The 13,878-nt window shown below is 41.9% G+C and overlaps 1 protein-coding gene across 1 annotated transcript in view; it reads left to right on the top strand.

The window, feature by feature from the left end:
• Nucleotides 1-13,368, top strand: part of LOC308399221 (carboxyl-terminal PDZ ligand of neuronal nitric oxide synthase protein-like) — a 247,076-nt gene extending 233,708 nt beyond the window's left edge. Inside the window, 6 exon segments of the mRNA XM_080886336.1 lie at nt 4,337-4,533; nt 4,742-4,866; nt 7,139-7,158; nt 7,161-7,180; nt 7,183-7,373; nt 7,375-13,368. Coding sequence (XP_080742462.1) covers nt 4,337-4,533; nt 4,742-4,866; nt 7,139-7,158; nt 7,161-7,180; nt 7,183-7,373; nt 7,375-7,777 — 956 coding nt within the window. The 3' untranslated portion in view covers nt 7,778-13,368.
• Nucleotides 13,369-13,878: the final 510 nt, after the last annotated feature.

Below are 13,878 nucleotides of genomic sequence, written 5' to 3'. Positions count from 1 at the left end.
ATCCAGTGTTGTTGAAACGTTACTTTCAAGCACAGGAATACTTGGAATGTAAGAGTTTGCGCACATCTTTGAGAATTTCCCTCAGTTCTTTTATGAATTCAGGTTCTCAGAATCTCTTGTCTCTTTGTGCAATCCCAGACTGGCTCCATGATGTTGAGATCAGAGCTCTGTGGGGATCATAGCATCTGTAGCAGGACTCCTTGTTCTTCACTTTTTATAACTGTGGCTGTATGTTTGGGCTCATTGTCCCACGGTACAAGGAATTTGGGACGATCAGAGTCCCTCTTGATGGTAGTGCATGATGACTACAAGTCTAAAAAATGCCTGGCATGGTATTGTACATTAAGATGGTGAATACACAAGGTTACGTTAGGTGTCACACTCCCAGAGGAAGCACAATGTGTAGTATTAAACTTAAGATAATAGATAATCATCTTATTTTTGGACTGTGATGTAAGTATGTTGGACTGTGGGAAATAGAGAGGTGCATGGTAAAATGATTCATATTTAATGAAAGCAGACACTTGTTTTGGAAGGTGATCAGAGATCCCATTTGTTTAGAGATAAGAGTGATTCCACCACTTTATTTTCCATTTAAAATGAAAATGGTATCACAAGGCCCCACAAAGAAACATGGGATGGATTTAACCAATGTATTGTAGTTAATCGTCCAGGCCTAGTGTTTGAAATATAACCACACTGCCATGTTGGGTTTTTTAAAAAATCTTTTTTTAGAAACTGGTTACCTTTCAAATAAGGTCACCTACATTTTCGTATCATCACTTCAGTCATCATTGCTGCTGATCCCAACCCTAACTCTAACTAGTGATGTTCCCGGCAACTGTTCCTGGCAGTTTAATAGACAGTGACAAAAAATGTCTATTGTTTTTCTTCATTAATGAATCATAATTTAAATGCTGCTGTTTGGTATGTTGCATTATGCATTATAAACATTGCACATTATATGTGCAAAAAGGGAGAAGAAGGATGAAGAAGAGTCTCTCCAGAGTGTCCTGGGTCTACCCTGGGGTCTCTTCCTGGTAGGACATGCCCAATCGGAACACCTTACCCAGTAGGCAACCACTTGAACTGGTTCCTTTCAATGTGCAGGTATAAGGGCTCTACCCTAAGCCCGCCACCAACTGACTGAACTCCTCACTGTCTTTTCTGTCCGTTGTATCCACAATCGCATTCTTTTGCCTTTAAAACAACTAACAGTAATAATAACAATAATGAAAACATAGCTTTAAAGATTTATGGCCTTTCTCATAAACAATGCTCCTTCTGGTGGCAGATGCTCCATAACATTTAAGACACAGCAATTTACTGGGCATCAATCAAATGTTAAACGACTACCACGTCTGGTACCGACTAGTGCCAGTAGCAACAATTAGTCAACTAATCGCGTACATCCCTAATGAATATATTATTTTTACTTTCATAAAATTTTTCTCTCAAGTCTTGGCATTCAGGGAGCAAAGACTAACTATTCTAAATGACACACTCCAAAAGACATCCGCTTTGCCTTTCTCCAAAATGCAGAATTAGGATAAGGTTATCGCTGATAATGATTTAAAGCTTTTCAATCTAGGCTTTCCAAACAGGAGAAAATTCTATATAAAGAGGTTAAAAAGGGATGGCCATTAATCTGACTCTGACCCTAGATGGGTTGCCTTTGACTGGGTGGATCAAACAGGTTATTTGTTTGTTTGGTGTGATGGATTGCTTTTTGAACATGGAGATGGATGGGAACGTCTATATATTTAATAAAAGCAGCTGCATATTTTGGAAGATGCGTGGAAGGTCACACATGTCCTCATTGTCCATTTAATATAAACTGCTGGCAGGAAATGCATTCATCCAGCACTACACTTAGAAATGCATTGCCAGTAATGTCCATGAAGACTAAATATCTTTTTGTTTTAAAACCTTTAAGTCTTTTGTGTTTCACTGATGGTATATTTAGCCAGGACGAGCTGACCTCTAGTCCCAGTGGAAATGCTGGCATTTTAACATAGCACAATGGAAAGCCTTTGAATTTGCATTCATTTTAGTGAGCCATAAAAGCAACAGAGGTTCAGAGCTGGCTCGGGGACTGTCCAGCAGTGAAATGCCCATAAATAGTGATGATTAACTGCATCTGTGTGTAAATGAGCCAGCCAGTGACACTCTGGCTCATTTTCAAACAGCGGGTTTCACCTTTTCACCATGCAGAGAGGAAACCTGCAAAAACATTTAACGTTGAGACTTACACATACATTTTTCAGAGTACAATGGAGGCTGTATCACAAACACCTCTCTTCCTGGTGCCCTTCACAGGCTACTGTGGGGTTACTACATTACAAGGTCTTTCCGTTGACTCTCCATTGCAAGGTAATGTAGAAGTGTGTGGCCTCATTGTCTGGTGGGATCAACAAGGATGTTTTTTGGCCAATGGAACAGGAGACTATTGATCCAGAGATCACTCGATTACCTTGACAAACAGTCAGAAGATAAGAATAATGTTCGCAGGCAGGCCAAACATTCCAGAAAGATTCATAAATTAGCCTCCAGTTTCATCACAGCTTTAATTAAGCAAATCTGTGCCAGTATACCATTTGTTAGCAATGTCAGGAACCTGTTTATTATTTGTGGAAAAATGCTTAGTTGAATTATTTAAAGAAGTGTGTTTGTGGAACACAAAAGCATAAATTGCAGTCATGCCAATACACAGAAACTTAGAATGATGCACACATAATAAGCACTTATTTGGTGGCAGGAAGTGCAGAGTTATGGTTAGTGATGCTAATGACTTGCTCGCTGATGTACTGCATTAGCTAACTCTTAAAGAGCATTATTTTCTGCAATATTGTTTTTGTTAAGTATCACGTAAACCACTAACTGATTGCCTGTTGAACCAATTAAAGGTTTGAGATATATAACATCAGAAAATACTGAAATATTCTAATTTTCTAAGCCTGAGGTCGCATCGTCAGTTTGCTTATATTTACTGCTGCAAATGCTAAAGATATTTGAAAATCAGTGCAGTTAATATTGTGCAAATGTTTGGGCTGTTTCAGAAAACGGGCTGAACATTGCCACTTTCTTAAAAACACACAACTGCTGTGGCACCAGATATTTACAGACCAGGACTGTTGTTGTTTATTGGCTTTATTTTACCCACCAGGTGGCGCCAAAATAGTAAGATTATCTGTAAGGTTTCGATCGTACTTCCAAGTTTGACATTTCTTTTCTTTGCACTTTTCTTCTCTGCCTTCTGCGCGCTCTAAAGTACCAAAACGTATCCTTTTCTGTTCTTCACTTAGCTCTTTCTCTCTCCTTGAAGTCGATGCCTTCTGTATCCAGTTGATTCATAATATCAGATCACATTTCCTCTGGCCTTTTGTCTAATGGGCTTTTTGCAGATCTCCTGATTGGGATGGCAAGTGAAATATTTGTGTGTGCACAAGAGAAGTCAAGGTTACCCTTTGATACCCCATCTGATTCCAAATAGCTATATTTTCTCCACATTTATCCGATGAAGACAATGTACCTTTCAGATATGCGTACACAGCTGCAGCTGTGCTCTTTAGCTGTTGCCTTCCCCAAAGTGTCCCCTTGTAGCAGTACTGTATGACTAAGCAGAAACAGCTTGACTAGTACAATGATTGATATCTGATACTTTGTGTCTTACTGAATGCTTTCCGAGAACTATTTCTCTCCAAGAGGTAAGATCGTCTGTCTTAAGTGGACTGAACCTGAGCTGCCTTTTTGTTTTGTTTTGGGTTTTTTGCTTTTTCTCATCCTGTATTTTTCTGCTTGATCGTTCCCGCCTATGTTTGTGCATGTGTTGCTGCAGTGGTGTTATTTTGTTGTTGTATTGTTTTATGTATTATTCTGTGATATCAGTGGATCTACTACGCTTTGCCAGCTAGATCCCTCCCATGTAAATGCATTGTCATGAAAAACCTTTGAATCGTCGTGTTACAATGCAAAGCTGCAGAGCGCGTCATAAGAACGTGACATGTTTGAAGAAACACTCTACAAAAGATGAATTTGGTTAGAAAAGTTTGCCCAGTAGTTTGGAAGGGGGAAAAAATAAAAGAACTTTTTAAAACACCAATCAGAAGTGTTCGTTTCAGTGGAATATTTCTTTGTTTTCTCTCAAGATCCAAGTTAGTGTATCCCAGAGTAAAAAATCCCACCAGTATTGCCTAAGACTTGAAAGGCCTGCAGCTTTGCAGCATGCTCTTTTAAAAGCAGACATGCTCTTTTTTTGAAGTCCTACTGTGTATTCACCTACCCCTCTCTCTCTCCCTTTCTGCTCTTTCCCTCTCCATTTTTCTTTTGTGAACAGTTGATCAAAGTATGTTTGAGAACTCCATTGCGCAGCAGCAGAGTCCCCAGACCTCGAGGCCAGGGCCGTCCTCGACCCGGCGCGCCGCGGCGACGACTAATTCCAACCCGGGGTCCAGCTGCGTGGACTCGCCCTCCTCTGGAGGACAGCAGAGGCTGAAAAATGCCATTAACCTGGGCAAGGCAGTCGGGGCAAAGGTTAGTGCGACACAAGCAGAAACGGGACATTGAGCTCAGCAGGTCCTGTATTCTTTTACCCTTTGAAATAAGCTCATATAGTGTGACTTATTGAAAGGGACGCAGGTTTAAGCTCTTTTTATTCTTTCAGCTGAGCCGATAAACATTTGTATCAAAACTGCCTGCAAAGGTTAAACCTTTCTCTCCTTCTCGTCTCGCCTTCTTTCAGGTCAATGACTTGCTAAGAAGAAAAGAGCCCAGCAACCTCGGAGACATTGGGGTCACGGAGGTCAACAAGAATGTTGGTGCAGTTTGGAGCTGCATGGAGCAACTCAGTGAGACTGCTGCCAGCAGGTATGCACCCTCATATCCACACACACATTCATACTTCATCTTAATACTGAGCAAACCGCTCCCCCCAAATAATTAACAGGCTTCTACGTCAAAAGATTTTAGGATGAATATGTGAAACTCGGAGGCCTTTCCACACGTCTAATTAATTAATAAACCCACTGAAAGACATTATCTTAATTTATTCAAAAATATTCCATTACCTATACTGAGCAGAGGACGTATCTATCACTGCAGAATTGGGCTGTGGGTCAGAAAAGGTGAATAATTTACGATTTTTCCTGTGAAATGTGGCTTTAAATTAATGATGATACATCAGAGGTGCCTGGGAGATGCCTGGAATTGAATAAGCCAGTTTTTCACTTTGAAGTTTTCAGTTTCAGGGGGTTTATTTTATTTTTAGTTTTTTTGAATATGCCGATTTGACATGTTTATGTACTCTCATAAACGTACTTTGGAGGATTTTTCGTCTGTTCTCCTGAAGATTGGCCGAGTAAAAGTCATTTTTCAGCCGCTCAGGTTCCATTTATCTCCATTCGCTGCACCCAGAACAGATTTAGCTTCATTTAGCAGCGATCTAAAGATTGTTCTGGACCACCAGCTGGTTCGGCAGACTTATAGCTGACTCACTTCTCATTTTTGAAACGTGAATGCATGCGATGAGGTGCGCAGGACCTTCCCCTGTTCCCCAGACAACGCAAGTCCTGCAAAGCCTCTGACCTCCTTAACAAGGTTTATGTTTTTTTCTTGGGTTTTTGATGTTAAAGATGCTGTTTTTGTGACAAAAAGGTGCATTTTCTGAGGACAGACAGCACAGCAGTGCTTATTGAACTGTCTCCACCTGTCAGCTGCAGTGAAAGGTCACACAACAGTAATAATTTGTGATCGCCTTGGCCTCTAGCTACAGGATTACGTGCTGACGTCATCTGGAACAGCTTAAGAATTTAGAGTGTTTTTTGTAAACACGCTCACTCACTGAACTCAGTGAGGAGCTCCGAACACGAGCGAATGTAGGTTTAAGCTCTTGTAGCTTCTCTCCAGCCGCCTTCCTCCTCCGTCACTCAGCTTGTTCTTATTAGTAGGCAAGAGCAGCTTTGAAGTCTGAGTCATCCTGCCAGGTTTCATTCTTCTATCAGCTGAAGCGGCATGCAAACTTTGGATGGCTTTTGTTCGACAAAGTTTCATTCAGTTAAAATATGAAACAATTGGTGGTTCTTTGATGCAACAAACGGCCCCTGACAGGATTCTATTATTTTGCACAGCGGGGCCATCAGCCAATTAGCTGTCAATTTTTCTTGACATGTTTAGTCATAGTCCCGCCTGTGTACCGACTGCAAAATCTGAAGTTCATTTTGCTGCGTTTTTTCTTTGCCTGAATAGTTTGTGCCTATTGTAAATGCAGCATTACATATGGGTTATGTATGGATTGCTTCCTTAGTTATTACAAACCCTAGCTTCAGTGTTTGTTCCTGTATGTAGGCTCTGTGACAGGTCATCTACTTTTATCTGCATCCAAATGCAGTTCTAGGATGTTTTACACAACGTAACGTTGTTATGAAGGAGGAAACCATCTATCAGAGCCTAAATTGTTTTTGTAAAGCAACAGACAGTGCCCGAGAGAGGTGAAGAACAGTGCAGGCAGGGTGGAATGGGTGGAGACAAATGTCAGGGGCAATTTGTGACAGATGGATAGTGGTGAGAGTGAAAGGGAAGGTTTACATGATGGTAGTAGACCTGCTACACTATGATTTATGGTTTATAGAGGGTGCCACTGAAAGAGAGACTGAATCTGGAGGTGGCAGAGTTGAAGATTTCTGTTGGGAGAGAACAGGAAAGATCGAGCGGTATGAAGACAAAGTCAGAGAGGCAAGACTTAGATTGTTTGGACAAAGGATGTTGAAGATGAAGCTGCCAGGAAGGAGGAAAAGAGGAAAAGCGCAGGGAAGATTCATGGATGTAGTGAAGGAAGGCATGCAGAGGGATAGATGCTGGGGATAGGCTGAGAAGCAGGTTGATGATCTGCCATGACGACCACCAAGGGGAGTCATGAGGCTGTAAACATGCTGTTTAAGCTTGAACAGCTCTGGTCAATTCAAGCAGCTAAACTTCATCAGCATAAAATATGTTTAGGAATCGATTTCTTCTTTGTGGCAGCATATGGCAGAAGTTTCAACTGTAGTCACCACTTAAACGTTCTCTGTCTGTCTTTCGTTGCCTCCCTTAATCTCCATTTTCCCTTTTCTCCCCCTACCTTTATTCCTCTCTTCTATTCCAGCCACATCACCTCCTTTGACTCCTCCCTCGGCTGGACCCTCCCAACCCCCATCGGGGAAGAAGCGCCTCCCTCGAGCACTGAAGACGACCCAGGACATGATGATTCCTCTGACCCCGTGGTCTCCTCCCCCGACCCCTGTGGATTCTTCCTCTTTCCCTTCCTCCCCTGAGAAGACATCCCCCATCACTCAGGAGGAGATAAGGAATGAGGAGGAGCAGCAACAGGGAAAGGAGAGGAAAAGAGGCCATCGGCCCAGCAGAGAGGAAACCCGGAGCTGATTCTGAGACAGCTGAGATCAATGACAACGTGGATACAGTGATAGGTGGAGAAGAGGATGGCGTAGAAGTGGGAAGCTCTGATGAAGGCATGGATGAACACAGGCTCCAGCTCCAGCTCTCTGTACCAGACCTCATCAATAAAGATCCCCCTCTGGAGTCCAAAGCCAAACAATGCGATATCTGGCAGAAGGCGCCGGGGCCAGACTCGCGGCTGGCTTCCACTCCCTGCTCGGGCAAAACTCCCTGCCGCATCAGCCTGGGCGAGGATGTCCTGCTGGGGAATGGCGCCCCCTGTAGCAAAGCCACTGGAGGGAGCACTGAAGACATGGAGCACCATCCAGACCTGCTGTCGTTTGAGTAACACACAGAGCTGCGGCCAAATAACCAGTTCAGTAGATTTCAAAAAGAATTTGAAGTTTTTCTCTTAGTGTCCATCCCAGAAATGTGTGTGGAGGTAATTCAAACAGACTGCAGCGAGTACTGCAAATCAAAAATTCACTGCCACTTTTCAATTTTTCAACTCGATCTTCTCTGGGCTTTACTTTAGGAAAAGAGAACACGTACTTCCAGAACCGAGGGCTCTTTATCTTTTTTAAATCTGATTTCCGGATGTGCGATTAGCTGAAAGGTCACGGTAATTACGCCTTGCTTTCTAACACGGCTGATCTGAGGTCAGCTGGGCGCTTCAAGAATCTTGTTAATGAATGAAAACAAAAACTGACCAGCATGAGACAATGAATGAGCAGCAACAGAGGAAATAAGCGGGACTCTTTTTTGTGCAGTTTTTTAATGCTTCTGATTTATTCACTGTGTATTTCTTATGTATATCAGGTGTCTAACATATCATGCCTTCCTCAGTAATGTAATGATGATGTAACAATAAATGTTTTAAGTGAGATGAAATATCCTTTAAATGGGCTAAAATGTTACAGACAGTTATTGGCAAGTGTAACCACAAACATTAAATTTTATATTATTTTATCAGTATTAAGATAAAACACTATTGTATTTAGCACCACGATATTTTCGCTCTATTTAAAGGGACATTTCATTGCATTTTTGGTATAAATCATACAAACGCTGCTGCAGCTCAAAGTTATACAGCAATATAATGTACATTTAGACTCATTTAACATAAAACTCAAGTGTTAGGAGTTAGGCGCAGGCTCGGGAAAAGAAGACGGAAGTGAGGGGTGGAGAGGCGGAAAGGATGTGAATGTGTAAGATGGAAAAGGTTAGCGAGGAATTTCCTTTCAGTTCAGTCGATATGAAATGTCACGCAGCACTTTCTACTGCAGGAGGGCGAAGCCTTTTGACCCTCAGCTTCACCCTAAAGAAATGATTCCTGTTCCTTCTTGAGCCAACCTGGAAGAGAACTTTCTCCAAAATGGATTTTTGGAACACACTTAAACTTTTGTTTCAGTTATATTTATATAGCGCCAAATCACAACAACAGTCACCTCGATGCGCTTTTTCTTGTAAGGTGAAGACCCTACAATTACAGAGAGAAATCCCAACAATCAGACGACATCTGATGAGAAAGCACTTGAGTGAGACGTAACGTCCGGCAGAACCAAGCTCGGGGAGGGGGGCGGGAATCCAAACCTACATGGCCCTGTGTAAAAAAGCGTTCGCCCCCTAAACCTAATAACTGGTTGGGCCACCCTTAGCAACAACAACTGCAATTAAGCGTTTGTAATAACTGGCAATGAGTCTTTTACAGCTCTGTGGAGGAATTTTGAACCACGCAGAATTGTTGTGACTCAGCAACTGTTTGTACCATAAAAATTTGATTGCCTGGAAGGCGAAGGAGCTGTGTGTTTGGATCCAGGCTCATAATTTGACCATAACTGAAACACCAACATGATAAAGATTTCCAAAATCATCTTCCCGCTGTGGCTGAACTGAAAGCGAATTCCAGTGATCTCCACAAAATCCTGATGGAGAGTCGAAAGAGAGACGGGTGGAGGGACGGGCAGCTTTTGGAGGGAGGGCTGCTGGAAAGTTGTTTCTGAGCTGAGGAGGAGCAGGATAATTAGCTGTCAGCAGAAAGAGATGAAAGAGGTGCGTTTTTATTTGAGCAGATCATTAAGTGACAGACCAAAGACAGAAGCGATTGGCTCAGTCAGACATGCTGTTTTTTGTCACATTATTTTAGTGAGAAAGCAGGAGCGAAGATTTCTGCAGAAGAGAATCTCTCTCATTTACTTTCACTTCATCGGCTCTGGAAAAAAGAACCCAAAGCCTGTGTATTAATACCTTTGTCGTAGCAGTTCGCATTTGAAACTTTCTGACTCAGAAAGGGGTTTTTTTATCACTGTAAGAGTAGCACAATCAAGTTGCCATGGTTATTGTAGCACAAGCAAAGCTGTATTTTTATAACACTACTGTGTGAGCATCTGTTCTGCAGATCTGTGCGAGTGGATTAAAGTGGACTTTTGAACTGTGGAAAGTGAACACAAAGATCCCAATGCCCAGACACTGAAAAGAACCCATTTTCTGCGAGTGGCCTCAGTGAGTGACCTGCTGTCCTTGTAGGGATACACTAAAAATATCAAAGAGCTCCCAGAGGACAGCGAGACAGAGGCACAGCCAGCGTTGGTCATGGTCAGGTCGTGCCAGGCAGAATGAGAGGAATGTTGGAGCTAAAGAGAAATAGATAAAGGAAGCTTTGTCTCAGTCTGTCTCTCTCTGACTTGGTCTTACTGCCATCTACCACCACAATAAAGCAGCTGATGTCTCCCATTAAAGAGTTATTTCACCCAAGTCACAAAACATAATTGTCCCATTAGCTTTAACAAGCAACCTGCAAGACACTGTGGAGATTTTCTGCTGTTTTCAGCACCCAGAGCATTGCTCATGAAGTGAGAGTGGCAGATGACAGGTGGAAATGAAAAGTAGCTTTTTTAAAAAAAAAAGAAAAAGAAAAAAGAAAATGTGTAAACTGACCCTTTTAGGTAGATGCAAGAGTGAAAAAGTATCATTTACTATTACAAAAAAACATAACTACTGACAAACACTGGTGTACAGCATGAGCAGGGAAAATATAGCCACCATTATTAAAATGGGTTTCTTAAACCAAAGCAGTTTGTTATAGAGGATAGCTAAGGCTGATGATGTCAGGTATCCCTAATATGGTCATTTAAGTCCCACCCACTTACTGTACAAACTTACTGTTTGTGAGAGGCAACCAGTCAGAAGGAATGTGGCTTAAAGTGAGGGGAGGGCTTGTGTTTGGCCTGATGAGTTGCACCAGCATGAGGTAAATGAGGATTTTCTTGAACAGCAAATATTACAAAACCTCTGAAGTAGAGTCCAAGAATATAAATCTGTTGTATGAAACGTGAGCAGAAGCCCTGCCCACTTTAAATGGCTCAGAAAAACTGAAATCTGTCAAGTAACGACCAAAACTCTTTTTTTTTTCATGTTTATGTAGAGCTCATCGGTCCCTAAATGAAACAAAAACCACCCTAAAATAAAAATTGTAACTTGTAGCCTGACGGTCGATGATAAGCCAAGTGTCTCTCAGCACGGAGATGAACCACTTATCAGAGAGGCTTTGATGTGATCTAACAAACACGCAGGAACGGATTGATAACAGCCACTCGGATTGAGTCAGAAGGTAAAAGCAATGCAACGCGATCATTAGTTCAGAGAATGCAAACGAGCAGCTTTACGAGGACACAAACACTAAAAAGCTGAATTCTTTTATTTGCTGATGAAGGAGGAGCAGTGTACTTTTTATGGAAATGTTGTAAGGCTATTTTTGAAAATTCTGTGAAAATGCTAATCACTTTGTTGCTCTAACAAATGAAGGAAAGAGATTTATTTTGATATACAGTCAGAGGCAATCTGCGTTATTTAGCTGCTGCAGAATTTGATAAATGGAGAGGAAAAAAATGACCACCCTTTGTCTGTGACGTCGTGTCTTGCTTTTGTCTTTTCAACGCTGGTCGACATGATTTCAGCAGACATGATGAATGAAGGAAGCTGAGTGCTGCACGTGGAGGCTTTTTCAAAACAAGCCCGAAGACTGGGACCTTTTAGCAATTCTGCTTTAACTGTTGCAAATTATGTGACTGTGTCTCTTTTTTTATAATGAAAAATCAAAATGATTCAATAATTTTTTGCCTTTTATCCTCCTAATGTAGTTTTTTTTTTTTTTAAGTGGGGAAATAATTCCTCCAATGGCTGTAATCTTCTGAGAAAACAAATCTGAAAATAGACTTAATCATGAACCACTTTTTGTCTTCTGTGTCTTTTTCAAAGCTTAACAAGACCTTTTCTTCATCATTTGTTCTGGGAATAGTCTGTGTTTTGTCTTTCCTTCGGCTCACGCCTGCCACTCAGTGACTGCTTGCACAGAGCTCTCATCCTTATCAGTTCCATCAGTCAGCGTCGATGGGCCCCCGTGTGTCCTTACTCTGTTTGATGGATCATACGCTCTGAGAGGCGCGGCGGTGGCGGGGATTCTAGAGCGGAAACCGCTCTGATGTTTAATTCATCTATGTTTGTCCTAATTCGTGAAACTCCTGGTCACTGGCCACCCCTGGTGTAAACAACCGGTCAGCTCAGACATGTGTGCAGGTCTTGTTGCTGTTTAATAATTCAGACGTGATGCACTTATTGATTTTCTACAAAAGAACCCAGACCTTCATGCATAATGAATCATCTAGGGCGCGAGATAGCTGGGTGCAGTTTCTCGACCCAACAAGTTTCTCTCTGCTGTGTCCTGCTGAGCTTCTCAGCTAGTTTTGTATAAGGAAGCGCCCCCAGCAGTATGAACGAAGGTCATGCTGCGGTTGTTCTCGAAAGATTAATTTTTATGTAGTTACTCAAACTGAGATTGAGCTGAGATACTCTGCATAGCTTGAGCTTATATTTCACATATTGCAACTTGGTAGCAGTGTTGGGGAGTAACGGAATACATGTACCGCCGTTATGTATTTAAAATACAAAATATGACAGGCATCTTAACACAGGCAGCTGTAGCTAATTTGGTTTTTTTTTTTGGTGCAGCATGCTAAACAACCTTGCTAGCATTAGTTACTAACTGTGTTGTCCAGTTATGATCACTTCTGGCTCTAGTATCAGCATAGCTGCATCCAAAAAGATAATGTTATGCCTCCAAAACAACACAAAGTCTGAAACCAGTCTGTGATATCCCAGTGGCTATGGCAATCTTTTATATACTGTCTATAGTGCAGTCCACCTCATAGACACCTATGTTGTGAGTTTGCCGCATTGTGCTCCAAAGCACAGGCTGGGTCTGACTGAGCCTTCATGAGTACATCCACAGTATGTTCTTTCCATCACAGCCTTATTTGTATGAGCCGGTCTACAAGGCACGGAGAGATTTGAAAAGAAAATTAGGACAGACAGAACAAAGCTGCTGCTTCTACAAATGAGCTCTTCCATGAATGCCTTTCAGAGCGTTGTGAAAGTGAATAGATGTTCACATTGATTATCAAAAATAAATCCCATAGTGAGCGTGAAGCCATAATATGATATGTAATACAGGCTGTTCTATTATCTGATGAAACGAGCAGTGTCTTCGCAGATGCTTCTTGCTGCTAGGACATCAGAAAAGTTTGCTCACTGACTCCAGCCCTGTGATGAAGAGGTATGTGTCAAACTGATGAAAGGGTGCACAGCTGTGCCACAATAACAGCCAAATTCTTTCTAAAAGTAGGCTAAGAGACATTTTTGTAAGGAGGAGTAGTCGGTGTAAATCGTCCTGCCTTCTGACTATGAAGATGACCTTTTCCAGGATAGCTTTACTTTGTAGCCTGGGGGATTCCAGCTTCTTGAACAGAGGGTAGATATTAGTAAACTCATTATTAACAGTGCATTAAATGTCTATTGTATATTCTTAGCAACTATTAACTGTAGTTTTAAACAGGAGCTTTTCTAGGATTTTTCAAATAAGGTGGCACATGGGGGTCCAGAGCCAGTGATGGGGTGGCAGGGTGTCTTTCCAGTGATGGGGTGGCAGGGTGTCTTTGTATTGAGTTAACCTGCGCATGTCACGGTCCTGGGTCGGTGACCCAGTGTTTTGAGTTTTGTATCATTATTGAATTTAGATTTTGTCATAGTTTATCTTTTCTAGTCTTTTGGTTTCTGTTTCTGTGTTCTATGGTCTGCTGTATTCCCTAGTCAAGTCTGCGTCTGTTATGTTTCCTGTTTTACTTTGAAAGTCTGTGTCCCATGTCAGTGTATTGAGTCTCGCTTCCCCTTGGTCTTGTCATGTCAGATTACTCCCAGCCGTGCTCTCCTTGTGTGTCTCATTTCCCTCGTTATCCCTCAGTGTATTTAAGTCCCGTGTTTCTTTTTGTCAGCGTCACGTCGTCTGTGTTACATCCCTCATGTCATGTCAGGTTAATGGGTTTCAGGATTGTTGTGCAGTTCATGTTCCTGTAAGTGATTCATGTGTTTCATCATGCACTCTGCACAAGGTCCTGC

This window comes from Rhamphochromis sp. 'chilingali' (genome assembly GCF_963969265.1).
Source record: "Rhamphochromis sp. 'chilingali' genome assembly, chromosome: 7".
Taxonomy (NCBI): Eukaryota; Metazoa; Chordata; class Actinopteri; order Cichliformes; family Cichlidae; genus Rhamphochromis; species Rhamphochromis sp. 'chilingali'.
This window is presented reverse-complemented; position numbering and strand designations above follow the sequence as displayed.